This window comes from Oncorhynchus kisutch, linkage group LG2 (genome assembly GCF_002021735.2).
Source record: "Oncorhynchus kisutch isolate 150728-3 linkage group LG2, Okis_V2, whole genome shotgun sequence".
Lineage (NCBI taxonomy): Eukaryota > Metazoa > Chordata > Actinopteri > Salmoniformes > Salmonidae > Oncorhynchus > Oncorhynchus kisutch.
This window is the reverse complement of record NC_034175.2, coordinates 77,464,456-77,490,833: the sequence shown is the minus strand read 5'-3', so window position 1 is coordinate 77,490,833 and position 26,378 is coordinate 77,464,456. Positions and strand designations below refer to the sequence as shown.

The 26,378-nt window shown below is 45.6% G+C and overlaps 1 protein-coding gene across 2 annotated transcripts; it reads right to left on the bottom strand.

Annotated features, from left to right (window-relative positions):
* Nucleotides 1-3,461: 3,461 nt before the first annotated feature.
* On the bottom strand, nucleotides 3,462-11,682 carry LOC109905336 (trichohyalin). Of its 2 annotated transcripts, XM_031801708.1 has the most exons (6): nucleotides 9,132-11,682; nucleotides 7,013-7,192; nucleotides 6,754-6,813; nucleotides 6,493-6,570; nucleotides 6,316-6,365; nucleotides 4,696-4,821 (listed from the first exon to the last, which is right to left on the bottom strand). In XM_031801708.1, exons 1-6 carry the CDS (start codon nucleotides 11,460-11,462, stop codon nucleotides 4,803-4,805), a joined length of 2,718 nt encoding a protein of 905 aa, XP_031657568.1. In that variant the 5' UTR covers nucleotides 11,463-11,682; the 3' UTR covers nucleotides 4,696-4,802. The 2 variants fall into 2 exon arrangements, with proteins under 2 accessions (XP_031657560.1, XP_031657568.1); XM_031801700.1 differs by lacking the exon at nucleotides 6,316-6,365 and having other exon boundaries at nucleotides 3,462-4,821.
* Nucleotides 11,683-26,378: the final 14,696 nt, after the last annotated feature.

Genomic DNA, 26,378 nt, shown 5'->3' with positions numbered 1-26,378 from the left:
TCACTCTTAAGAGACTTACCCAGAGAGACTCACAGCTGTAATCACTCTTAGAGACTTACCCAGAGAGACTCACAGCTGTATTCACTCTTAGAGACTTACCCAGAGACTCACAGCTGTAATCACTGTTAGGGATTTACCCAGAAAGACTCACAGCTGTAATCACTCTTAGAGACTTACCCAGAAAGACTGTAATTGCTGCCAAAAGTGTTTCTGTCTAACCTGTACCGACTCAGAGCTGAATATTCATGCAACAACTATATTTTAGTTATATAATTTCTAATCATCTTTAAAAATATATAGATGTTTTGTTTTTACATGGACAGAATATTTTGTGTACATTGTTGAGAAAAAAGTTCAATTAAATCCATTGGAATCCTTTGTAACATGTGGAGAAATCCAAAAGGGGTCTGAATACTATTGCCTTGTTTTTACATGATCCCTATATTCTGAACCTGTTCTCTAGAAGGATTCTATATTCTGAACCTGTTCTCTAGAAGGATTCTATATTCTGAACCTGTTCTCTAGAAGGATTCTATATTCTGAACCTGTTCTCTAGATGGATTCTATATTCTGAACCTGTTCTCTAGAAGGATTCTATATTCTGAACCTGTTCTCTAGAAGGATTCTATATTCTGAACCTGTTCTCTAGAAGGAATCTATATTCTGAACCTGTTCTCTAGAAGGATTCTATATTCTGAACCTGTTCTCTAGAAGGATTCTATATTCTGAACCTGTTCTCTAGATGGATTCTATATTCTGAACCTGTTCTCTAGAAGGATTCTATATTCTGAACCTGTTCTCTAGAAGGATTCTATATTCTGAACCTGTTCTCTAGATGGATTCTATATTCTGAACCTGTTCTCTAGGATTCTATATTCTGAACCTGTTCTCTAGAAGGATTCTATATTCTGAACCTGTTCTCTAGAAGGATTCTATATTCTGAACCTGTTCTCTAGAAGGATTCTATATTCTGAACCTGTTCTCTAGATGGATTCTATATTCTGAACCTGTTCTCTAGAAGGATTCTATATTCTGAACCTGTTCTCTAGATGGATTCTATATTCTGAACCTGTTCTCTAGAAGGATTCTATATTCTGAACCTGTTCTCTAGAAGGATTCTATATTCTGAACCTGTTCTCTAGATGGATTCTATATTCTGAACCTGTTCTCTAGAAGGATTCTATATTCTGAACCTGTTCTCTAGATGGATTCTATATTCTGAACTTGTTCTCTAGAAGGATTCTATATTCTGAACCTGTTCTCTAGAAGGATTCTATATTCTGAACCTGTTCTCTAGAAGGATTCTATATTCTGAACCTGTTCTCTAGAAGGATTCTATATTCTGAACCTGTTCTCTAGAAGGATTCTATATTCTGAACCTGTTCTCTAGAAGGATTCTATATTCTGAACCTGTTCTCTAGAAGGATTCTATATTCTGAACCTGTTCTCTAGAAGGATTCTATATTCTGAACCTGTTCTCTAGAAGGATTCTATATTCTGAACCTGTTCTCTAGAAGGATTCTATATTCTGAACCTGTTCTCTAGATGGATTCTATATTCTGAACCTGTTCTCTAGAAGGATTCTATATTCTGAACCTGTTCTCTAGAAGGATTCTATATTCTGAACCTGTTCTCTAGATGGATTCTATATTCTGAACCTGTTCTCTAGAAGGATTCTATATTCTGAACCTGTTCTCTAGAAGGATTCTATATTCTGAACCTGTTCTCTAGAAGGATTCTATATTCTGAACCTGTTCTCTAGATGGATTCTATATTCTGAACCTGTTCTCTAGATGGATTCTATATTCTGAACCTGTTCTCTAGAAGGATTCTATATTCTGAACCTGTTCTCTAGAAGGATTCTATATTCTGAACCTGTTCTCTAGATGGATTCTATATTCTGAAACTGTTCTCTAGAAGGATTCTATATTCTGAACCTGTTCTCTAGAAGGATTCTATATTCTGAACCTGTTCTCTAGAAGGATTCTATATTCTGAACCTGTTCTCTAGAAGGATTCTATATTCTGAACCTGTTCTCTAGATGGATTCTATATTCTGAACCTGTTCTCTAGATGGATTCTATATTCTGAACCTGTTCTCTAGAAGGATTCTATATTCTGAACCTGTTCTCTAGAAGGATTATATATTCTGAACCTGTTCTCTAGAAGGATTCTATATTCTGAACCTGTTCTCTAGATGGATTCTATATTCTGAACCTGTTCTCTAGAAGGATTCTATATTCTGAACCTTGTTCTCTAGAAGGATTCTATATTCTGAACCTGTTCTCTAGAAGGATTCTATATTCTGAACCTGTTCTCTAGAAGGATTCTATATTCTGAACCTGTTCTCTAGAAGGATTCTATATTCTGAACCTGTTCTCTAGAAGGATTCTATATTCTGAACCTGTTCTCTAGAAGGATTCTATATTCTGAACCTGTTCTCTAGAAGGATTCTATATTCTGAACCTGTTCTCTAGAAGGATTCTATATTCTGAACCTGTTCTCTAGAAGGATTCTATATTCTGAACCTGTTCTCTAGAAGGATTCTATATTCTGAACCTGTTCTCTAGAAGGATTCTATATTCTGAACCTGTTCTCTAGAAGGATTCTATATTCTGAACCTGTTCTCTAGAAGGATTCTATATTCTGAACCTGTTCTCTAGAAGGATTCTATATTCTGAACCTGTTCTCTAGATGGATTCTATATTCTGAACCTGTTCTCTAGAAGGATTCTATATTCTGAACCTGTTCTCTAGAAGGATTCTATATTCTGAACCTGTTCTCTAGATGGATTCTATATTCTGAACCTGTTCTCTAGAAGGATTCTATATTCTGAACCTGTTCTCTAGAAGGATTCTATATTCTGAACCTGTTCTCTAGATGGATTCTATATTCTGAACCTGTTCTCTAGAAGGATTCTATATTCTGAACCTGTTCTCTAGAATGATTCTATATTCTGAACCTGTTCTCTAGAAGGATTCTATATTCTGAACCTGTTCTCTAGATGGATTCTATATTCTGAACCTGTTCTCTAGATGGATTCTATATTCTGAACCTGTTCTCTAGAAGGATTCTATATTCTGAACCTGTTCTCTAGAAGGATTCTATATTCTGAACCTGTTCTCTAGAAGGATTCTATATTCTGAACCTGTTCTCTAGAAGGATTCTATATTCTGAACCTGTTCTCTAGAAGGATTCTATATTCTGAACCTGTTCTCTAGATGGATTCTATATTCTGAACCTGTTCTCTAGATGGATTCTATATTCTGAACCTGTTCTCTAGAAGGATTCTATATTCTGAACCTGTTCTCTAGAAGGATTCTATATTCTGAACCTGTTCTCTAGAAGGATTCTATATTCTGAACCTGTTCTCTAGAAGGATTCTATATTCTGAACCTGTTCTCTAGAAGGTAGTTAAAGGGATGTACTGAAAACCCTACTGTATGAAAACTCCACAAGAAAATCTGTCGCCCAGCAAGTGGGAGGCTTTTCAGCAGTTTAATTAAATGTATTCAGCGAGCTCAAAAGAAAAGCACGTTACACACCTTCATAAGTTAAGTCTGAATACCAACTACTGAAGTGGGTATGAAAGGCGTCCTAAGTCGGAATCGGGCTTTCATGAATTGGAAAAATCCTCATGAATTGGAAATATTCACTTCCTGAATTGACTACATTGAAAAGTGAATTGACCCCAACTCGGATTTAAAACGCATAAAAGGTATATGATAACTACACTGAACAAAAATATAAACACAACATTTAAAGTTGTAAATTAATTTGTGCACATCACTGTTAGTGAGCATTTCTTCTTTGCCAAGATAATCCATCCCCGACAGGTGTGGCATATCAAGAAGATGATTTAACAGCATGAGCATTACACAGGTGCACCTTGTGCTAGGAACAATAAAAGGCCACTCTAAAATGTGCAGTTTTGTCACACAACACAATGCCACAGATGTCTCAGGTTTTGAAGGAGGGTGCAATTGGAATGCTGACAGCAGGAATGTCCACCAGAGCTGTTGCCAGATAATTGAATGTTAATTTCTCTACCATAAGCCACCTCCAATGTCCTTTTAGAGAATATGGCGATACGTCCAGCCAGCCTCACAACCGCAGACCACGTGTAACCAGGCCAGCCCAGGAGGTCCACATCCGGCTTCTTCACCTGCAAAATCGTCTGAGACCAGCCACCCAGACAGCTGATGAAGCGGAGGAGTATTTCTGTCTGTAATAAAGCCCTTTTGTGGGGAAAAACTCATTCTGATTAGTTGGGCCTATGCCCTCCCAGGCCCACCCATGGACTGTGCCCCTGCCCAGTCATGTTAAATCCATAGATTAGGGCCTAATGAATTTATTTCAATTGAGTTAATATGAAGTGGAACTCAGTACTATTGATATCTGGAATAGTGCATGCTGTGTTTATATCTTTGTTCAGTATACATAGGGCAGGTCCCAAATGGCACCCTATTCCAGATATAGTGCACTACTTTAGACCCAAATGGCACCCTATTCCAGATATAGTGCACTACTTTTGACCAGAGCCCTGGAAGACAATAGGGTGCCATTTCGGAGGCAAACATACTGTGCTTCATCTTCAACTCTGACTGAGAGACAATCTCATCTCCTCCTCCATGACACTCCTATCCAATCGGTGTGTCTCTGACTCTAGCACAGAGGGGATTGGTTGCTGCGAGACCAACACCAGAGAATCAGTCAAGTCTTGGCGAAGAGACACCAGCCATTGGTTGTTCCTGGAGGAGTGTTGGATAAACTCCACCCTCTCCCGGTGGTCGAGGACGAGTGTCAGCTGTAGGTAGTGTACCTGCGAGGTTAGGGAACGTTCAACATTAATATAAAGGTGTATCGTTCAATCACCTTGATAAATGATGATTAAATAAGACAAATCATAGTATACATCTGAAATGACATCGTATTCCCTCACCGGCCCGTGATCAATAGTTATGATCTATAATGATCAGACACCGTGATCAATAGTTATGATTTATAATGATCAGACACCGTGATCAATAGTTATGATTTATAATGATCAGACACCGTGATCAATAGTTATGATCTATAATGATCAGACACCGTGATCAATAGTTATGATTTATAATGATCAGACACCGTGATCAATAGTTATGATTTATAATGATCAGACACCGTGATCAATAGTTATGATCTATAATGATCAGACACCGTGATCAATAGTTATGATTTATAATGATCAGACACCGTGATCAATAGTTATGATTTATAATGATCAGACACCGTGATCAATAGTTATGATTTATAATGATCAGACACCGTGATCAATAGTTATGATTTATAATGATCAGACACCGTGATCAATAGTTATGATTTATAATGATCAGACACCGTGATCAATAGTTATGATCTATAATGATCAGACACCGTGATCAATATTTATGATTTATAATGATCAGACACCGTGATCAATAGTTATGATTTATAATGATCAGACACCGTGATCAATAGTTATGATTTATAATGATCAGACACCGTGATCAATAGTTATGATTTATAATGATCAGACACCGTGATCAATAGTTATGATTTATAATGATCAGACACCGTGATCAATAGTTATGATTTATAATGATCAGACACCGTGATCAATGGTTATGATTTATAATGATCAGACACCGTGATCAATAGTTATGATTTATAATGATCAGACACCGTGATCAATAGTTATGATCTATAATGATCAGACACCGTGATCAATAGTTATGATTTATAATGATCAGACACCGTGATCAATAGTTATGATTTATAATGATCAGACACCGTGATCAATTGTTATGATTTATAATGATCAGACACCGTGATCAATAGTTATGATCTATAATGATCAGACACCGTGATCAATAGTTATGATTTATAATGATCAGACACCGTGATCAATAGTTATGATTTATAATGATCAGACACCGTGATCAATAGTTATGATTTATAATGATCAGACACCGTGATCAATTGTTATGATTTATAATGATCAGACACCGTGATCAATAGTTATGATCTATAATGATCAGACACCGTGATCAATAGTTATGATTTATAATGATCAGACACCGTGATCAATAGTTATGATTTATAATGATCAGACACCGTGATCAATAGTTATGATTTATAATGATCAGACACCGTGATCAATGGTTATGATTTATAATGATCAGACACCGTGATCAATAGTTATGGTCCTCTGCGTGATTCAGAGTCCAAAGCTACAGAACTGTAATAGTCCCGCGGCCCAGTGACCGTGCACCTCCCCAAAATAAACTCTGTGTACACGGCTTCTCTTCTTTTGAACGGCTGGAGAAATCGCTTCAGGGAGGCGCGCTGAGAATTGTAAAAAAAATATGAAAGCAATGGTTCAATATTGTAGAACACTGCTGTGAACTCTGATGAGCCCTTAAGGGAACTGGATACAGATTGGGACACAGCCACAGTGCCCACAGTGACCTACCTGGTCCTCTAGCTCCTTCACCTTGGTCCTAAGGAGTCCCAACTCCTCTGTTTCCAGACCAACCAAGCCCCTGGACTCCTACAGGACAGAAAGGAGTTAACGCTCTGTCTAAAATCAGCACATTTCAGTGCCCCCCCCCTTGGGATGCAAAGTGATTTGTAGATGAGTTGTTTGGTGCAGTCCAATTCCACTGTAGTAGCCCATTGAGTTGTAACTGCTAGTGACATGACCAGAGTAGTTAGTAGACGGTTGATGACCAACCTGAGCTCTGTCTCTGAGGCCGCTGGAGGACAACTCATCACGTGATGATTCTCTCTCCGTCTTTAACACAAACCACATCAGAAGTATCATTCTAAATAGTAAGGTAACTGTTCTGAATTATCCAAGTCTGAGACTAGAAAACAGGCAAATGTGAGGGCACCTCCTTTCTATTCGGGATCCGGAATCAGGTGAATGGATGATTAACTTAACCTTTAGTTGTGCAGGTAAATAAGGTAGAAAACAAGGAGAATCAGTATACCTGTGTCAGCATCTCTCTGAGGTGTTTCCTCTCAGTCTTCAGTCTGTCAGTGCGTTGTTCCAGTTGTGTATTCCTCCTCTGTAGCCGTCTATGGTCTATCTCCAGCTGGGCCACGGCCCTCTGCAGGACAGACAGACGTTCCTGGACCAGGGGGTCTATCTCTATCTGGGCCACGGCCCTCTGCAGGACAGACAGACAGTCTTTTACATCAGGGTCCATCTCCAGCTGGGCCACATCCCTCTGCAGGACATACAAACATTCCTGGACCACAGGGTCCATCTCTAGCTGGGCCACGGCCCTCTGCAGGACAGACAGACGGTCCTGGACCAGGGGGTCTAGCTCTAGCTGGGCCACGGCCCTCTGCATGACAGACAGACCTTCCTGGACCACAGGGTCCATCTCTAGCTGGGCCATGGCCCTCTGCAGGACAGACAGACGTTCCTGGACCAGGGGGTCTATCTCTAGCTGGGCCACGGCCCTCTGCAGGACAGATAGACGTTCCTGGACCACAGGGTCCATCTCTATCTGGGCCACGGCCCTCTGCAGGACAGGCAGTCTTTTACATCAGGGTCGTGTACTGAACTGTACAGCACTACCGTCTCCTGTATGGGCAGACGTGTCTGACAGGAACTCACCAGACAGACACTGAATTGCTGCTCACAACTGGAAAACTGTCCCTTAGGGGGTTATAATGTCCCTTGGGGGGTTATAACATGTCTTGGGGGGTTATAACATGTCTTGGGGGTTATAACGTCCCTTGGGGGGTTCTAAAATGTCCTGGGGGGTTATAACATGTCTTGGGGGGTTATAACATGCCTTGGGGGGTTATAACATGTCTTGGGGGGTTATAACATGTCTTGGGGGGTTATAACATGTCTTGGGGGGTTCTAATATGTCCTGGGGGGTTATAACATGTCTTGGGGGGTTATAACATGCCTTGGGGGGTTATAACATGCCTTGGGGGGTTATAACATGTCTTGGGGGGTTATAACATGTATTGGGGGGTTATAAAATGTATTGGGGGGTTATAACATGTCTTGGGGAGTTATAACATGTCTTGGGGGGTTATACCATTTCTTGAGGAGGGTTTAGAGGAGGGCCCTCGAGGAGGGCCCCGGTCTAAAGCAGTGCACTATATAGGGGATGAGATGTCATTTGTAAAGTAGTGTCTGGTCCAGTCCCTTCTCCTGATTAGCTCACATCCTTTACCTACAGACACCAGCTCACATCCTTTACCTACAGACACCAGGCCACATCCTTTACCAACAGACACCAGCTCACATCCTTTACCTACAGACACCAGGCCACATCCTTTACCTACAGACACCAGGCCACATCCTTTACCTACAGACACCAGGCCACATCCTTTACCAACAGACACCAGCTCACATCCTTTACCTACAGACACCAGGCCACATCTTTTACCTACAGACACCAGCTCACATCATTTACCAACAGACACCAGCTCACATCCTTTACCTACAGACACCAGCTCACATCCTTTACCTACAGACACCAGGCCACATCCTTTACCTACAGACACCAGACCACATCCTTTACCAACAGACACCAGACCACATCCTTTACCAACAGACACCAGACTAACTGTGTCCAGCTCGAAGGACCAATATTGACAGTGGTTTGCATCTCAAATGGCACCCTATTCCCTATATAGTGCACTACAGTTGACCAGCGCCCTATGGCACCCTATTCCCTGTATAGTGCACTACTTTAGACCAGCGCCCTGTGGAACCCTATTCCCTGTATAGTGCACAACTTTAGACCAGCGCCCTGTGGAACCCTATTCCCTGTATAGTGCACTACTTTAGACCAGCGCCCTGTGGAACCCTATTCCCTGTATAGTGCACTACTTTAGACCAGCGCCCTGTGGAACCCTATTCCCTATATAGTGCACTACTTTAGACCAGCACCCTGTGGAACCCTATTCCCTATATAGTGCACTACTTTAGACCAGCGCCCTGTGGAACCCTATTCCCTGTATAGTGCACTACTAGTGACCAGCGCCCTGTGGAACCCTATTCCCTGTATAGTGCACTACTAGTGACCAGGGTCCATAGGGGTCATTTGGGGTGCAGCCATAGAGAGGAGTTGTACTAACCTCAGATCCCGCCCCTCTGCTTTGCTCCTGTTGGTGGGCTCTGTCCCGGTAGCCAATCATGGTAGCCTCAGTCTTCTCCAGGGCAGCTGTGACACGGTCTCTGTCCTTACCGAGTTCCTCTACTCTCTCTCTCAGGGTGTAAAGCTCTGTCTCCCTCTGTCTCAACAGTCTAAGACTCTCCTGGCCCTCCTCTTCTCTCTGTCTCAACAGTCTCTCCCTTTCCTCTGTGTCCAGGAGCTGGGAGGACACTCTCTTCCTCAGAGTATCTACCTCGTCCTGAAGCCAGACCTCTCTTCCTGGACCCTCCCGACTTCTTTCTCCTCTCTTCTGGTCTGTCGCCTCCCTTTGTTCCCCAGGCTCTCTCAGTCTCCTCTGTTCATCTGTCTCTTCTTTCTCCAGACTCTGCAGTTTCACTTCCTCTGTGTCTCTCTTTCTCTCCTCCAGTTTATTTTTCTCCTCTCTGTAAGCTTTCTCTCTCACCCTCTCCAGCTCCGTCTCCCTCTCTCTCAGCATGTCCGTGACTAACTCTACACGCCTCAGGCTCTCCTGCTCCCTTAGTTTCAGACTCTCCCTCCTCTCCTCCTCTTCCTGTCTCAACGTCTCCATCTTCCGCTGAAGCCTCTCGATCTCGCTCTTCTTCTCTTCTCTCACTCCCTCCATCTCTCCCTCCACCACTCTGATTCTCTCTCTGAGCTGTGTAACTGCCGTCTCAGCAGCCAGACATCTGAGCTCTGTCCTCTGTTCCTCCAGGACATCCAGTCTAGCCCTGGTGGTGGTCAGCTCAGCCTCCTTCTCTACCAACACCTCCTCCATCTCCTTCTGTCTCCTGTCCTTCTCTCTCACTACCTCCTCCATCTCCTCCTCTCTGTCTCTGAGCTTTCTCTCCACCTCCCTTTTCTCTTGCTCCACAGCCCTGGTCCTCCCTCGCAGCTCCTCCACCTCCCCCCGGGCAGCACGCAGGCTCTCCTCCCTGCTCTTCACCATCTCCTCTTTCCTCTCCTGCAGGAGGCTCCTTAGCCTCTCCCCCTCCCTGTGGCTCTCCTCCAGCAGCTGGTTCAAGGTAGCCATCTCCTGCATGGCTGTCTTCAGCCCCTCTCTCATCTTCTGGTTGTCCCCCTCCTTCTCCTGCACCTCCTTCCTGCTTCTCTCCCTGCTCCTGGTCATCTCTGCTCCCTGCTCCTTCAGGGTGGCCAGACGGAGGGCCAGCGCCTCCCTGCTCTCCTTCAACTCCTCCTCCATCCTTCTCAGTGAGGAGCCAGTCCTCTCCTTCTCTCTCCTCTCTCTGTGAGTCTCATCCTTCAGGATCCCAGCCTCTCTCTCCTTCTTCCTGATCTCAGCTAAGAGGTGGTCTCTCTCCTCCTCCAGGGCTTTAACCTGAGCCCCCAGCCTCTCTACGCGACATCCTCTATCCTCCTGCAGGAGGCGTTGTCCTCTCTGCACCTCCTCTAGTCTGGACCTCAGTCTCTCTCCCTCCGTCTGCTCCTCTTTCAGCTGGGCACCCAACCATTCCCTCTCCTCCTTGTTCCTCCTCAAAACATCCTCCTGTCTCTCCCTCTCCTCCTCACTCCTTTTCAGTTCCTCCTTCTGTCTCTGTCTTTCTCCACTGCTCTCTACCGCTTTCACTCTAAAGTCCTCCTCCTCTCTCTCCTTCAGGAGCTGTGAGAGCCTTGCTACTTCTTTTATCCGTTCCTCCACTCTTTCTTTCCATTTCTTCACCTCCTCTTCCAGTCTCAAGTTGTGCTGCTCTGTTTCCTGTGCCCATTCTCTCTCCCTCTCCTCCTTGGCCAGGTGCAGTGCTTTATCCCTGTCTCTGCTCTGACTCCTCTCGGTCTCTAGTAAAGACTCCGTCTCTATCAGAAGGTCTGAGACGTGTTTCTCTGAGAGCTCTGACTGGTGCATTCTGTCTTTCAGATTTCTCAACTCTTCCTCGCTCTGCTGTAGCATAGCCCCGGCCTTCTCTTCCTCCTCCCTCAGTTTCTCTACCTCCTCTTCTCTTTCCCTCAGCTGAGCCATCTGTCTCTCCATCTTCCCCTCTAGTGTCTGCTGCTCTCTCTTCACCTCATCCCTCTCTTCTTCTAAGACAATCAACTTCACTCTCAAGACCTCAACCTCTCCTTCTCTCAGCTCCAGCTTTCCTCTCAGTCTCTCCTCTCGCTCCCTTCCCTCCGACTCCTTCCTCCTCTTTCTCAGACTCTCCTCCTGGTATCTTTCTCTCTCCCTCTCTCTGAGCTGTGAGTTCTCTCTCTCCGCGGCAAACCTTTTGTTCTCCAATAGTTCAGTTTTCTTCAGTTCTGCCTCCAGATTGTCTCTTTCTTCCACCAGTGAGATCATTCTAGTTTTCAGTTCCTCTATATTCTCTAATCTCTTCCTTCCATCTACCTCCTCCTTTTTCAGTTGTTCTGCTATCTTGTCACTCTCTCTTTTCACAGCCTTTACTTGTTCACTGTTATTCTTCTCTTTTTCAGTGAGCCTCTGACTCAGTCTCTCATTTTCTCTCTCCCTCTCCTCTGCTTTCTCCCTCCATCTCTCTCCCTCCTCTGCTTTCTCCCTCCATCTCTCCCCCTCCTCTGCTCTCTCCCTCCATCTCTCCCCCTCCTCTGCTCTCTCCCTCCATCTCTCTACCTCCTCTGCTCTCTCCTCTGCTTTCCCCCTCCATCTCTCTCTCTCCTCTGCTTTCTCCCTCCATCTCTCTACCTCTTCTGATCTCTCCTCTGCTTTCTCCCTCCATCTCTCTCCCTCCTCTGCTTTCTCCCTCCATCTCTCTCCCTCCTCTGCTTTCTCCCTCCATCTCTCTCCCTCCTCTGCTCTCTCTCTCCATCTCTCTACCTCCTCTGCTCTCTCCTCTGCTTTCCCCCTCCATCTCTCTCTCTCCTCTGCTTTCTCCCTCCATCTCTCTACCTCTTCTGCTCTCTCCTCTGCTTTCTCCCTCCATCTCTCTCCCTCCTCTGCTCTCTCTCTCCATCTCTCCCCCTCCTCCTTCAGTTTTCTCTCTCTGTGTAGGTGGCTCTTGTGTTCTACGGTTAGTCTCTCCAGCTCTGCGTCTCTCTCCTCCAACAGACACAGCATCTCCTCCCTCTCCTTCTCCAATCCCTCCATCCTGTTCTTCACCTCCTGTACCTCCACGTCTTTCTGTGACAGCTCTTCTTTCAATCTCTCCGCCCTCTCCCTCTCTTCTGCTTCTCTCTTTTCCGTCTTCCTCTCTTCCTCTATCTCCTTGTCCCGGAGTTTGGTGTTGACCTCTTCTAAAGCCTGAAGGTTTCCCTTTAATATCTCAATGACCTTCAACTCTTCCTCCAGAGAGATGACCATGGCTTTCAGCTCTGTCATCTCCTCCTCTCTCTTTCTCATCTCTCCTTCCCTTGTTCTCAGAACTTCTGCCACCTTCTCCATCTCTCTTCTTCTGTCTTTCAGTTGTTCACTCTCTTTATTCTCTGTTTCTTTAAACCTCTGACTCATTTCATCCATTTCCCTCTCCAGATTGTCTCTTTCTTCCTCCAGTGAGATTATTCTAGTTTTCAGCTCCTCTAATCTCTCCCTTCCCTCCGACTCCTTCCTCCTCTTTCTCAGACTCTCCTCCTGGTATCTTTCTCTCTCCCTCTCTCTGAGCTGTGAGTTCTCTCTCTCCGCGGCAAACCTTTTGTTCTCCAATAGTTCAGTTTTCTTCAGTTCTGCCTCCAGATTGTCTCTTTCTTCCACCAGTGAGATCATTCTAGTTTTCAGTTCCTCTATATTCTCTAATCTCTTCCTTCCATCTACCTCCTCCTTTTTCAGTTGTTCTGCTATCTTGTCACTCTCTCTTTTCACAGCCTTTACTTGTTCACTGTTATTCTTCTCTTTTTCAGTGAGCCTCTGACTCAGTCTCTCATTTTCTCTCTCCCTCTCCTCTGCTTTCTCCCTCCATCTCTCCCCCTCCTCTGCTCTCTCCCTCCATCTCTCTCCCTCCTCTGCTCTCTCCCTCCATCTCTCCCCCTCCTCTGCTCTCTCCTCTGCTTTCTCCCTCCATCTCTCTCCCTCCTCTGCTCTCTCCCTCCATCTCTCCCCCTCCTCTGCTCTCTCCTCTGCTTTCTCCCTCCATCTCTCTCCCTCCTCTGCTTTCTCCCTCCATCTCTCTCCCTCCTCTGCTTTCTCCCTCCATCTCTCCCCCTCCTCTGCTCTCTCCCTCCATCTCTCCCCCTCTTCTGCTCTCTCCTCTGCTTTCTCCCTCCATCTCTCTCCCTCCTCTGCTTTCTCTCTCCATCTCTCTCCCTCCTCTGCTCTCTCCTCTGCTTTCTCTCTCCATCTCTCTCCCTCCTCTGCTTTCTCCCTCCATCTCTCCCCCTCTTCTGCTCTCTCCTCTGCTTTCTCCCTCCATCTCTCTCCCTCCTCTGCTTTCTCTCTCCATCTCTCTCCCTCCTCTGCTCTCTCCTCTGCTTTCTCTCTCCATCTCTCTCCCTCCTCTGCTTTCTCCCTCCATCTCTCCCCCTCCTCCTTCAGCTTTCTCTCTCTGTGTAGGTGGCTCTTGTGTTCTGCGGTTAGTCTCTCCAGCTCTGCATCTCTCTCCTCCAACAGACACGACATCTCCTCCTTCTCCTTCTCCAAACCCTCCATCCTGTTCTTCATCGCCACCACCTCTCCATCTCTGTGCCCCAGCTCCGAGCTCAACGCCATCCTCTCTCTCTGCCATCCTTCCCTCTCTTCTCTCTGTTCCTCCTCTTGTCTTGTCCCTTTCTCTGTTGTCTGATCTACCAGTAACTGCAGCCTTTCCAGGTCAGCTTGCCAGACCTCCCTCTCTCTCTGGCTCCTCTCTCTCTCCTCTCGCTCCTCCTGTTTCTCCTTCTCTGTCTGGCTCCTCCCTCTCTCCATCTCTCCCCTCAGACACTGGACCTCCCCTGGAAGATAGAGATATCAGGGACCAATACAACAAAGCCATGAGGAGTTGAATAACTGTTGAAAATTAACACATACAAGATGTGGATAAATGGGCTGGTTCTGTGTAATTTGATGGGGTCTGGAGAACCCAACTCACAGAGAGGTAAATCTGTGGCACTTTTGTCATATTTTCATTGTAGGCTACAATAGGCTTAGATTCTGGAAGTAGGCTCCAAGACTTTCTGTCTTCCTGCCAAATGGAAATTGGTATTCATCTTTAAGGCAACAAGTGTCACTGCTCACCCTGCATCACATCCTTGGTCTGGAGCAGAGTGGTGACCTGGATCTGTAGCTGCCTACTCTCTACCTCCAGCCCTGAGACCTGCTGCTGGGCCTGGGTTAACTGGTGCTGCTGTGAGACCGTCAGGATCCTGGAGAGACAAATACAACTCATACATACAGGGAGAAACAACATACTACTACGATGCTACTACCACTACGATGCTACTACCACCACTACGATACTACTACTACCACTACAATACTATCACCATTACGATACCTCTACCACCACTACGATACTACTACCACTACGATACTACTACCACTACGATACTACTACCACTACGATAGTACTACCACTATGACACTACCACCACTACGATACTACTACCACTACGATAGTACTACCACCACTACGATTCTACTACCACCACTACGATACTACCACCACTACGATACTACCACCACCACGATACTACTACCACCACTACGATACTACTACCACTACGATACTACCACCACCACGATAGTACTACCACCACTACGATACTACTACCACTACGATTCTACTACCACCACTACGATACCACCACCACTACGATACTACTACCACTACGATACTTCTACCACTACGATGCTACTACCACTACGATACTACTACCACTACGATACTACTACCACTACGATACTACTACCACTACGATGCTACCACCACTACGATACTACCACCACTACGATACTACCACCACCACTACGATACTACTACCACTACGATACTACCACCACTACGATACTACCACCACTACGATTCTACTACCACCACTACGATACTACCACCACTACGATACTACCACCACTACGATACTACTACCACTACGATGCTACTACCACTACGATAGTACTACCACTACGATTCTACTACCACCACTACGATACTACTACCACTACGATACTACTACCACTACGATACTACTACCACCACTACGATACTACTACCACTACGATACTACCACCACTACGATAACACTACCACTACGATGCTACTACCACCACCACTATGATACTACTACCACCACTACGATACTACCACCACTACCACTACGATGCTACTACTACTACCACCACTACGACACTACTACCACTACGATACTACCACCACATCTACGATACTACTATCACCACCACTACGATACTACCACCACCAACACTATGATACTACTACCACCACCACTATGATACTACTACAACCACTACGATACTACCACCACTACCACTACGATACTACTACCACTACTACGATGCTACTACCACCACTACGATGCTACTACTACCACTACGATACTACTACCACCACTACGATACTACTACTACCACTACGATGCTACTACCACTACGGTACTACTACCACCACGATGCTACTACCACCACTACGATACTACCACCACCACCACTACGATACTACTACCACTACGATACTACTACCACCACTATTACGATGCTACTACCACTACGACACTACCACCACCACCACTGCGATACTACTACCACCACTACGATACTAATACCACCACTACTACGATACTACTACCACCACTACGATACTACTACCACTATGATGCTACTACCACTACGATACCACTACCACCACTACGATGCTACTACCACTACGATACTACTACCACCACTATGATGCTACTACCACTACGATACTACTACCACTACGATGCTACTACCACTACGATACTACTACCACCACTACGACACTACCACCACTACGACACTACCACCACTACGATGCTACTATCACTACGATGCTACTACCACTACGATACTACTACCACCACTACGATACTACTACCACCACTACGATACTACTACCACTATGATGCTACTACCACTACGATACCACTACCACCACTACGATGCTACTACCACTACGATACTACTACCACCACTATGATGCTACTACCACTACGATACTACTACCACTATGATGCTACTACCACTACGATACTACTACCACCACTACGATACTACTACCACCACTACGATACTACTACCACTACGATGCTACCACCACTACGATACTACTACCACCACTACGATGCTACCACCACTACGATACTACTACCACCACTACAATACTACTACCACCACTACAATACTACTACCACCACTACAATACTACTACCACCACTACGATGCAACTACCACCACGATACTAGTACCACCACTACAATACTACTACCACCACCACCACTACGATACTACTACCACCACTACAATACTACCACCACCACGATACTACTACCACCACTACGATACTACCACCACCACTACGATACTAACACCACCACCACTACGATACTACTACCACCACTATGATGCTACTACCACTACGATACTACTACCACTACGACACTACTACCACTACGACACTACTACCACTACGACACTACCACCACCACCACTACGATACTACTACCACCACTACGATACTACTACCACCACTGTCAAGCCTTTTACATAGACTGACTACAGGGTGGGGACAAACTGTCAAGCCTTTTACATAGACTGACTACAGGGTGAGGACAAACTGTCAAGCCTTTTACATAGACTGATTATACAGGGTGGGGACAAACTGTCAAGCCTTTTACATAGACTGACTACAGGGTGGGGACAAACTGTCAAGCCTTTTACATAGACTGACTACAGGGTGGGGACAAACTGTCAATCCTTTTACATAGACTGACTACAGGGGGAGGACAAACTGTCAAGCCTTTTACATAGACTGACTACAGGGTGGGAACAAACTGTCAAGCCTTTTACATAGACTGACTACAGGGGGAGGACAAACTGTCAAGCCTTTTACATAGACTGACTACAGGGTGGGAACAAACTGTCAAGCCTTTTACATAGACTGACTACAGGGTGGGGACAAACTGTCAAGCCTTTTACATAGACTGACTACAGGGTGGGGACAAACTGTCAAGCCTTTTACATAGACTGACTACAGGGTGAGGACAAACTGTCAAGCCTTTTACATAGACTGACTACAGGGTGGGAACAAACTGTCAAGCCTTTTACATAGACTGACTACAGGGTGGGGACAAACTGTCAAGCCTTTTACATAGACTGACTACAGGGTGGGGACAAACTGTCAAGCCTTTTACATAGACTGACTACAGGGTGGGGACAAACTGTCAAGCCTTTTACATAGACTGACTACAGGGTGGGGACAAACTGTCAAGCCTTTTACATAGACTGACTACAGGGTGGGGACAAACTGTCAAGCCTTTTACATAGACTGCCTACAGGGTGGGGACAAACTGTCAAGCCTTTTACATAGACTGACTACAGGGTGGGGACAAACTGTCAAGCCTTTTACATAGACTGACTACAGGGGGAGGACAAACTGTCAAGCCTTTTACATAGACTGATTACAGGGTGGGGACAAACTGTCAAGCCTTTTACATAGACTGATTATACAGGGTGGGGACAAACTGTCAAGCCTTTTACATAGACTGACTACAGGGTGAGGACAAACTGTCAAGCCTTTTACATAGACTGACTACAGGGTGAGGACAAACTGTCAAGCCTGTCAAGCCTTTTACATAGACTGACTACAGGGTGGGGACAAACTGTCAAGCCTTTTACATAGACTGATTATACAGGGTGAGGACAAACATGTTTGGGTCAACTATCCCTTTAAGGTCGTGTTTTCTTTACAACATTTTCAGCGTTTAACTTTTCCTTTATACATTTGTAAAGCATGAAAAGTATATTCACCTGAGTTCCTCAATGTCCTGCCCCAGCTGGTCTCTCTCTCTCTCCAGTGAGAGGACAGTCCCCGCCACATCCTGGTTCTCTCTTAGTAGTTCCTCAGTCTCTCTCTCTGCCCTCCTCTGCTGCTCTGTCGCTTGGCACAGCTCTGCCTGCAGACCTCTCAACTCCCCACACACTGCACCGTGCTGCACAGACAGCTGTAACCCACATCAAGAACAATAAAATAATCAAGTGAGTAGAAGCAACACAAACCATACAGAGGAAGACTCTACTGTTCTCCTTCACCTCTTCCAGTCGTTTTCCAACCCTTCCTCTTTCCTCTCGTAGGGTCTCCACCTCGCTCTCCTTCTCCTCCCGTAGGGTCTCCACCTCTCTCTCCTTCTCCTCCCGTAGGGTCTCTACCTCTCTCTCCTTCTCCTCTCGTAGGGTCTCCACCTCTCTCTCCTTCTCCTCCCGTAGGGTCTCCACCTCTCTCTCCAGCTCTCTCTCTCTGTCCCTGAGCTGCTGCAGGGAGCTGAGCTCTGATCTTCTACGAGTCCTGTACACACCCAAATACATTGATTGATAAGATATCGATTGATTGTCACACACAGCCTATTACAGAACAATGATGGAACTATCACGATCACAAATCAGCTCTCACAGACAGGCACTGAGGAAAATGAATGTTCATATTTAGTCTTCAAAACAGATGTAATGGACATTAAGGTCTGTCTACTTTGAGGAAGTCACATCATGTCCTACCTTAACTCTGTGCTCTCATTAGACTGGGTGTGAAGCTCCCTACGAAGGGTCACGACCTTTGACTCTAGTCCCTGTAGCTGGACCTGGAGGTCAGCCATCTCCATCTCAAGCTTGAGGGTAAGAGCAGATGTCTGAGAGTCCAGCAGCATATTCAGACGCAGTAATTTATGGAGAACATTTATTTGACAGTGGTCATGTTCAACGTCGATGTACAAGTGCAACAAAGCTTAATGTCTACCTGTAGAGGCTGGGCCTCAGGGTTAATGTCTACCTGTAGAGGCTGGGCCTCAGGGTTAATGTCTACCTGTAGAGGCTGGGCCTCAGGGTTAATGTCTACCTGTAGAGGCTGGGCCTCAGGGTTAATGTCTACCTGTAGAGGCTGGGCCTCAGGGTTAATGTCTACCTGTAGAGGCTGGGCCTCAGGGTTAATGTCTACCTGTAGAGGCTGGGCCTCAGGGTTAATGTCTACCTGTAGAGGCTGGGCCTCAGGGTTAATGTCTACCTGTAGAGGATGGGCCTCAGGGTTAATGTCTACCTGTAGAGGCTGGGCCTCAGGGTTAATGTCTACCTGTAGAGGCTGGGCCTCAGGGTTAATGTCTACCTGTAGAGGCTGGGCCTCAGGGTTAATGTCTACCTGTAGAGGCTGGGCCTCAGGGTTAATGTCTACCTGTAGAGGCTGGGCCTCAGGGTTAATGTCTACCTGTAGAGGCTGGGCCTCAGGGTTAATGTCTACCTGTAGAGGCTGGGCCTCAGGGTTAATGTCTACCTGTAGAGGCTGGGCCTCAGGGTTAATGTCTACCTGTAGAGGCTGGGCCTCAGGGTTAATGTCTACCTGTAGAGGCTGGGCCTCAGGGTTAATGTATACCTGTAGAGGCTGGGCTTCAGGGTTAATGTATACCTGTAGAGGATGGGCCTCAGGGTTAATGTCTACCTGTAGAGGCTGGGCCTCAGGGTTAATGTCTACCTGTAGAGGCTGGGCCTCAGGGTTAATGTCTACCTGTAGAGGCTGGGCCTCAGGGTTAATGTATACCTGTAGAGGCTGGGCCTCAGGGTTAATGTATACCTGTAGAGGCTGGGCCTCAGGGTTAATGTCTACCTGTAGAGGCTGGGCCTCAGGGTTAATGTCTACCTGTAGAGGCTGGGCCTCAGGATTAATGTCTACCTGTAGAGGCTGGGCCTCAGGGTTAATGTCTACCTGTAGAGGCTGGGCCTCAGGGTTAATGTCTACCTGTAGAGGCTGGGCCTCAGGGTTAATGTATACCTGTAGAGGCTGGGCCTCAGGGTTAATGTATACCTGTAGAGGATGGGCCTCAGGGTTAATGTCTACCTGTAGAGACTGGGCCTCAGGGTTAATGTCTACCTGTAGAGGCTGGGCCTCAGGGTTAATGTCTACCTGTAGAGGCTGGGCCTCAGGGTTAATGTCTACCTGTAGAGGCTGGGCCTCAGGGTTAATGTCTACCTGTAGAGGCTGGGCCTCAGGGTTAATGTCTACCTGTAGAGGCTGGGCCTCAGGGTTAATGTCTACCTGTAGAGGCTGGGCCTCAGGGTTAATGTCTACCTGTAGAGGCTGGGCCTCAGGGTTAATGTCTACCTGTAGAGGCTGGGCCTCAGGGTTAATGTCTACCTGTAGAGGCTGGGCCTCAGGGTTAATGTCTACCTGTAGAGGCTGGGCCTCAGGGTTAATGTCTACCTGTAGAGGCTGGGCCTCAGGGTTAATGTCTACCTGTAGAGGCTGGGCCTCAGGGTTAATGTCTACCTGTAGAGGCTGGGCCTCAGGGTTAATGTCTACCTGTAGAGGCTGGGCCTCAGGGTTAATGTCTACCTGTAGAGGCTGGGCCTCAGGGTTAATGTCTACCTGTAGAGGCTGGGCCTCAGGGTTAATGTCTACCTGTAGAGGCTGGGCCTCAGGGTTAATGTCTACCTGTAGAGGCTGGGCCTCAGGGTTAATGTCTACCTGTAGAGGCTGGGCATCAGGGTTAATGTCTACCTGTAGAGGCTGGGCCTCAGTTTTAATGTCTACCTGTAGAGGCTGGGCCTCAGGGTTAATGTCTACCTGTAGAGGCTGGGCCTCAGGGTTAATGTCTACCTGTAGAGGCTGGGCCTCAGGGTTAATGTATACCTGTAGAGGCTGGGCGTCAGGGTTAATGTCTACCTGGTAGAGGCTGGGCCTCAGGGTTAATGTCTACCTGTAGAGGCTGGGTCTCAGGGTTAATGTATACCTGTAGAGGCTGGGCGTCAGGGTTAATGTATACCTGTAGTGCCTGGGCGTTGAGCTCTCTCTTGTCCTTGGCTAAGGCTTCGTTTAAGGCAGCCATCTTCTCTAGGGCGTCACGGTGCTCTGACACTTCTCTCTTCAGAAGGGTTTGACCGGACGAAAGGGTTAACACTGACTCACGGGCCTGGAGAGAAGGAAAGGGCAGAGAGAGGGAAGAGAGAGAGGAAGGGGGAAGCGAGGACAGATGCATGAGAGAGGAAGGGGGAGGAGAGAGGGAAGATAGAGGAAGGAGGAAGAGAGAGGGGGGAGAGAGTAAGGGGGAGGAGAAAGAAGGAGAGAGGAAGGAGGAGAGGACAGATGGAGGAGAGAGGGAGGATAGAGGAATGAGGAAGAGAGAGGAAGGAGAGAGAGGGAGGAGAGGACAGATGGAGGAGAGGACAGATGGAGGAGAGAGGGAGGATAGAGGAATGAGGAGGAGAGAGGAAGCGGGAGGAGAGAGATGGAGGAGAGGACAGATGGAGGAGGACAGATGGAGGAGAGGACAGATGGAGGAGAGGACAGATGGCGGAGAGGACAGATGGAGGAGAGAGAAGCAAGTACTCTATATTATAGGGTGTCCACCACTCTGCCCAGAGAGGGTGAAAACGCGCTTTGGTGATGAAACTGCAGTTCCTTATGTAATAAAACACATTTTACCAAGACAAATATGATTCTTCATGTTCTGAATCGTTCACTGGGGTCTTTCTCTAACAACATTACCATCATATCCATATCGGATTTTGTAACCTATTACACCCGATAATAAGCACCGAGCTCTGTTGTAACCTATTACACCCGATAATAAGCACCAAGCTCTATATTAACCTATTACACCCGATAATAAGCACCAAGCTCTATATTAACCTATTACACCCGATAATAAGCATCGAGCTCTGTTGTAACCTATTACACCCGATAATAAGCACCAAGCTCTATATTAACCTATTACACCCGATAATAAGCATCGAGCTCTATTGTAACCTATTACACCCGATAATAAGCACCAAGCTCTATATTAACCTATTACACCCGATAATAAGCATCGAGCTCTGTTGTAACCTATTACACCCGATAATAAGCACCAAGCTCTATATTAACCTATTACACCCGATAATAAGCATCGAGCTCTGTTGTAACCTATTACACCCGATAATAAGCACCAAGCTCTATTGTAACCTATTACACCCGATAATAAGCACCAAGCTCTATATTAACCTATTACACCCGATAATAAGCATTGAGCTCTGTTGTAACCTATTGCACCCGATAATAAGCACCGAGCTCTGTTGTAACCTATTACACCCGATAATAAGCACGAGCTCTGTTGTAACCTATTACACCCGATAATAAGCACCGAGCTCTATTGTAACCTATTACACCCGATAATAAGCACCAAGCTCTATATTAACCTATTACACCCGATAATAAGCACCGAGCACTATTGTAACCTATTACACCCGATAATAAGCACCAAGCTCTGTTGTAACCTATTACACCCGATAATAAGCACCAAGCTCTATTGTAACCTATTACACCCAATAATAAGCACCGAGCTCTATTGTAACCTATTGCATCCGATAATAAGCACCGAGCTCTGTTGACAGTACATTTTTTAGGATATGACATGTTGTGGTCGTTGTCTGCAAAGTTGTTTCCGCGGGACACAAAAAACTAAATTAGCATGACATGAGCTGGATTCAATTAGCATGACATGAGCTAGTTTAAATTAGCATGACACGAGCTGGATTAAATTAGCATGACATGAGCTAGTTTAAATTAGCATGACACGAGCTGGATTAAATTAGCATGACATGAGCTGGATTAAATAAAAAAGGCTTTGAAATAAAAAGCTTGTGGTACACTACGTTAACATTTCACAGAGATAAGCTTCTTTCTTGTGAGAAATAAAAAAACATAAGGAATTACGCATTAATATGAAAGACGTCGTGGCCAAAAGTTTAGAGAATATGAGAATTTGGAGAATATGCTGCCTCAGTTTGTATGATGGCAATTTGCATATACAGTGCCTTGCGAAAGTATTCAGCTCCCTTGAACTTTGCGACCTTTTGCCACATTTCAGGCTTCAAACATAAAGATATAAAACTGTATTTTTTTGTGAAGAATCAACAACAAGTGGGACACAATCATGAAGTGGAACGACATTTATTGGATATTTCTTTTTTCTTTTTTAACAAATCAAAAACTGAAAAATTGGGTGTGCAAAATTATTCAGCCCCTTTACTTTCAGTGCAGCAAACTCTCTCCAGAAGTTCAGTGAGGATCTCTGAATGATCCAATGTTGACCTAAATGACTAATGATGATAAATACAAAATATCGCAAAGTTCAAGGGGGCCGAATACTTTCGCAAGGCACTGTACTCCAGAATGTTATGAAGAGTGATCAGATAAATTGCAATTAATTGCAAAGTCCCTCGTTTCCATGAAAAATGAAATGAATCTCAAAAAAACATATCCATTGCATTTCAGCCCTGCCACAAAAGGACCAGCTGACATCATGTCATTTATTCTCTCGTTAACACAGGTGTGAGTGTTGACGAGGACAAGGCTGGAGACAACTCTGTCATATGCTGGTTGAGTTTGAATAACAGACTGGAAGCTTCAAAAGAAGGGTGGTGCTTGGAATCATTGTTCTTCCTCTGTCAACCATGGTTACCTGCAAGGAAACACGTGCCGTCATCATTGCTTTGCACAAAAAGGACTTCACAGGCAAGGATATTGCTGCCAGTAAGATTGCACCTTAATCAACCATTTATAGGATCATCAAAAACTTCAAGGAAAGCGGTTCAATTGTGAAGAAGGCTTCAGGGCGCCCAAGAAAGTCCAGCAAGCGCCAGGACCGTCTCCTAAAATGTATTCAGCTGCGGGATCGGGGCACCACCAGTACAGAGCTTGCTCAGGAATGGCAGCAGGCAGGTGTGAGTGCATCTGCACGCACAGTGAGGTGAAGACTTTTGGAGGATGGCCTGGTGTCAATAAGGGCAGCAAAGAAGCCACTTCTGTCCAGGAAAAACATCAGGGACAGACTGATATTCTGCAAAAGGTACAGGGATTGGACTGCTGAGGACTGGGGTAAAGTCGTTTTCTCTGATTAATCCCCTTTCCGATTGTTTGGGTAATCCGGAAAAAAGCTTGTCCGGAGAAGACAAGGTGAGCGCTACCATCAGTCCTCGGATGTCCTCGGATGGGGCCACAGTGTCTCCTGACCCCTCCTGTCTCAGCCTCCAGTATTTATGCTGCAGTAGTTTATGTGTCGGGGGGCTGGGGTCAGTTTGTTATATCTGGAGTACTTCTCCTGTCCTATTCGGTGTCCTGTGTGAATCTAAGTGTGCGTTCTCTAATTCTCTCCTTCTCTCTTTCTTTCTCTCTCTCGGAGGACCTGAGCCCTAGGACCATGCCCCAGGACTACCTGACATGATGACTCCTTGCTGTCCCCAGTCCACCTGGCCATGCTGCTGTTCCAGTTTCAACTGACCTGAGCCCTAGGACCATGCCCCAGGACTACCTGACATGATGACTCCTTGCTGTCCCCAGTCCACCTGGCCATGCTGCTGCTCCAGTTTCAACTTCCACCTGACTGTGCTGCTGCTCCAGTTTCAACTGTTCTGCCTTATTATTATTTGACCATGCTGGTCATTTATGAACATTTGAACATCTTGGCCATGTTCTGTTATAATCTCCACCCGGCACAGCCAGAAGAGGACTGGCCACCCCACATAGCCTGGTTCCTCTCTAGGTTTCTTCCTAGGTATTGGCCTTTCTAGGGAGTTTTTCCTAGCCACCGTGCTTCTACACCTGCATTGCTTGCTGTTTGGGGTTTTAGGCTGGGTTTCTGTACAGCACTTTGAGATATCAGCTGATGTACGAAGGGCTATATAAATAAATTTGATTTGATTTGATTTAAATTTGATTTGATTTGAGTCCTGTGTCATGCCAACAGTAAAGCATCCTGAGACCATTCATGTGTGGAGTTGCTTCTCAGCCAAGGGAGTGGGCTCACTCACAATTTTGCCTAAGAACACAGCCAGGAATAAAGAATGGTACCAACACATCCTCCGAGAGCAACGTCTCCCAACCATACAGGAACAGTTTGGTGACGAACAATGCGTCTTCCAGCATGATGGAGCACCTTGCGATAAGGCAAAAGTGATAACTAAGTGGCTCGGGGAACAAAACATCGATATTTTGGGTCCATGGCCAGGAAACTCCCCAGACCTTAATCCCATTGAGAACTTGTGGCCAATCCTCAAGAGGCGGGTAGACAAACAAAAATCCACAAATTCTGACAAACTCCAGGCACTGATTATGCAAGAATGGGTTGCTATCAGTCAGGATGTGGCCCAGCAGTTAATTGACAGCATGCCAGGGTGGATTGCAGAGGTCTAGAAAAAAAGAAGGGCCAACACTGCAAATATTGATTCTTTGCATCAACTTCATGTAATGAGGTTTGGCTCATTAGTTTTCTCGGAGGAGTATCTACACAATTAACATATTATTTTACCCATTGGTCAAAAGACGCGTTTTTGATCAGATACCCTACAATCTATTTTCAAAATGAAACGTAATGAAACGATGTACAGTGGCAAGAAAACGTATATGAACCCTTTGGATTTCTGGTTACAGTTGATCTGATCTTAATATAGGTCACAACAATAGACAAACACAGTCTGCTTAAACTAATTACACAAACAATTATACGTTTTCATGTCTTTGTTGAACACACCAAGTAAACATTCACAGTGCAGGGTGGGAAAAGTATGTGAACCCTTGGATTTATTAACTGGTTGACCCTCCTTTGGCAGCAATAACCTCAACCAAATGTTTTCTGTAGTTGCAGATCAGACCTGCACAATGGTCAGGAGGAATTTTGGACCATTCGTCTTTACAAAACTGTTTCAGTTCAGCAATATTGTTGGGATGTCTGGTGTTAACTGCTCTCTTGAGGTCATGCCACAGCATCTCAACCTGGTTGAAGTCAGGACTCTGACTGGGCCACTCCAGGAGGTGTATTTTCTTCTGTTGAAGCCATTCTGTTGTTGATTTACTTCTGTGTTTTGGGTCGTTGCCCTGTTACATCACCCAACTTCTGTTGAGCTTCAATTGGCGGACAGATAGCCTAACATTCCCCTGCAAAATGTCTTGATAAACTTGGGAATTCATTTTTCAGTCGACGATAGCAAGCTGTCCCTGAGGCAGCAAAGCAGCTCCCAACCATGATGCTCCCTTCACCATACTTTACAGTTGGGATGAGGTTTTGATGTTGGTGTGCTGTGCCTTTTTTTCTCCACACATAGTGTTGTGTGTTCCTTCCAAAC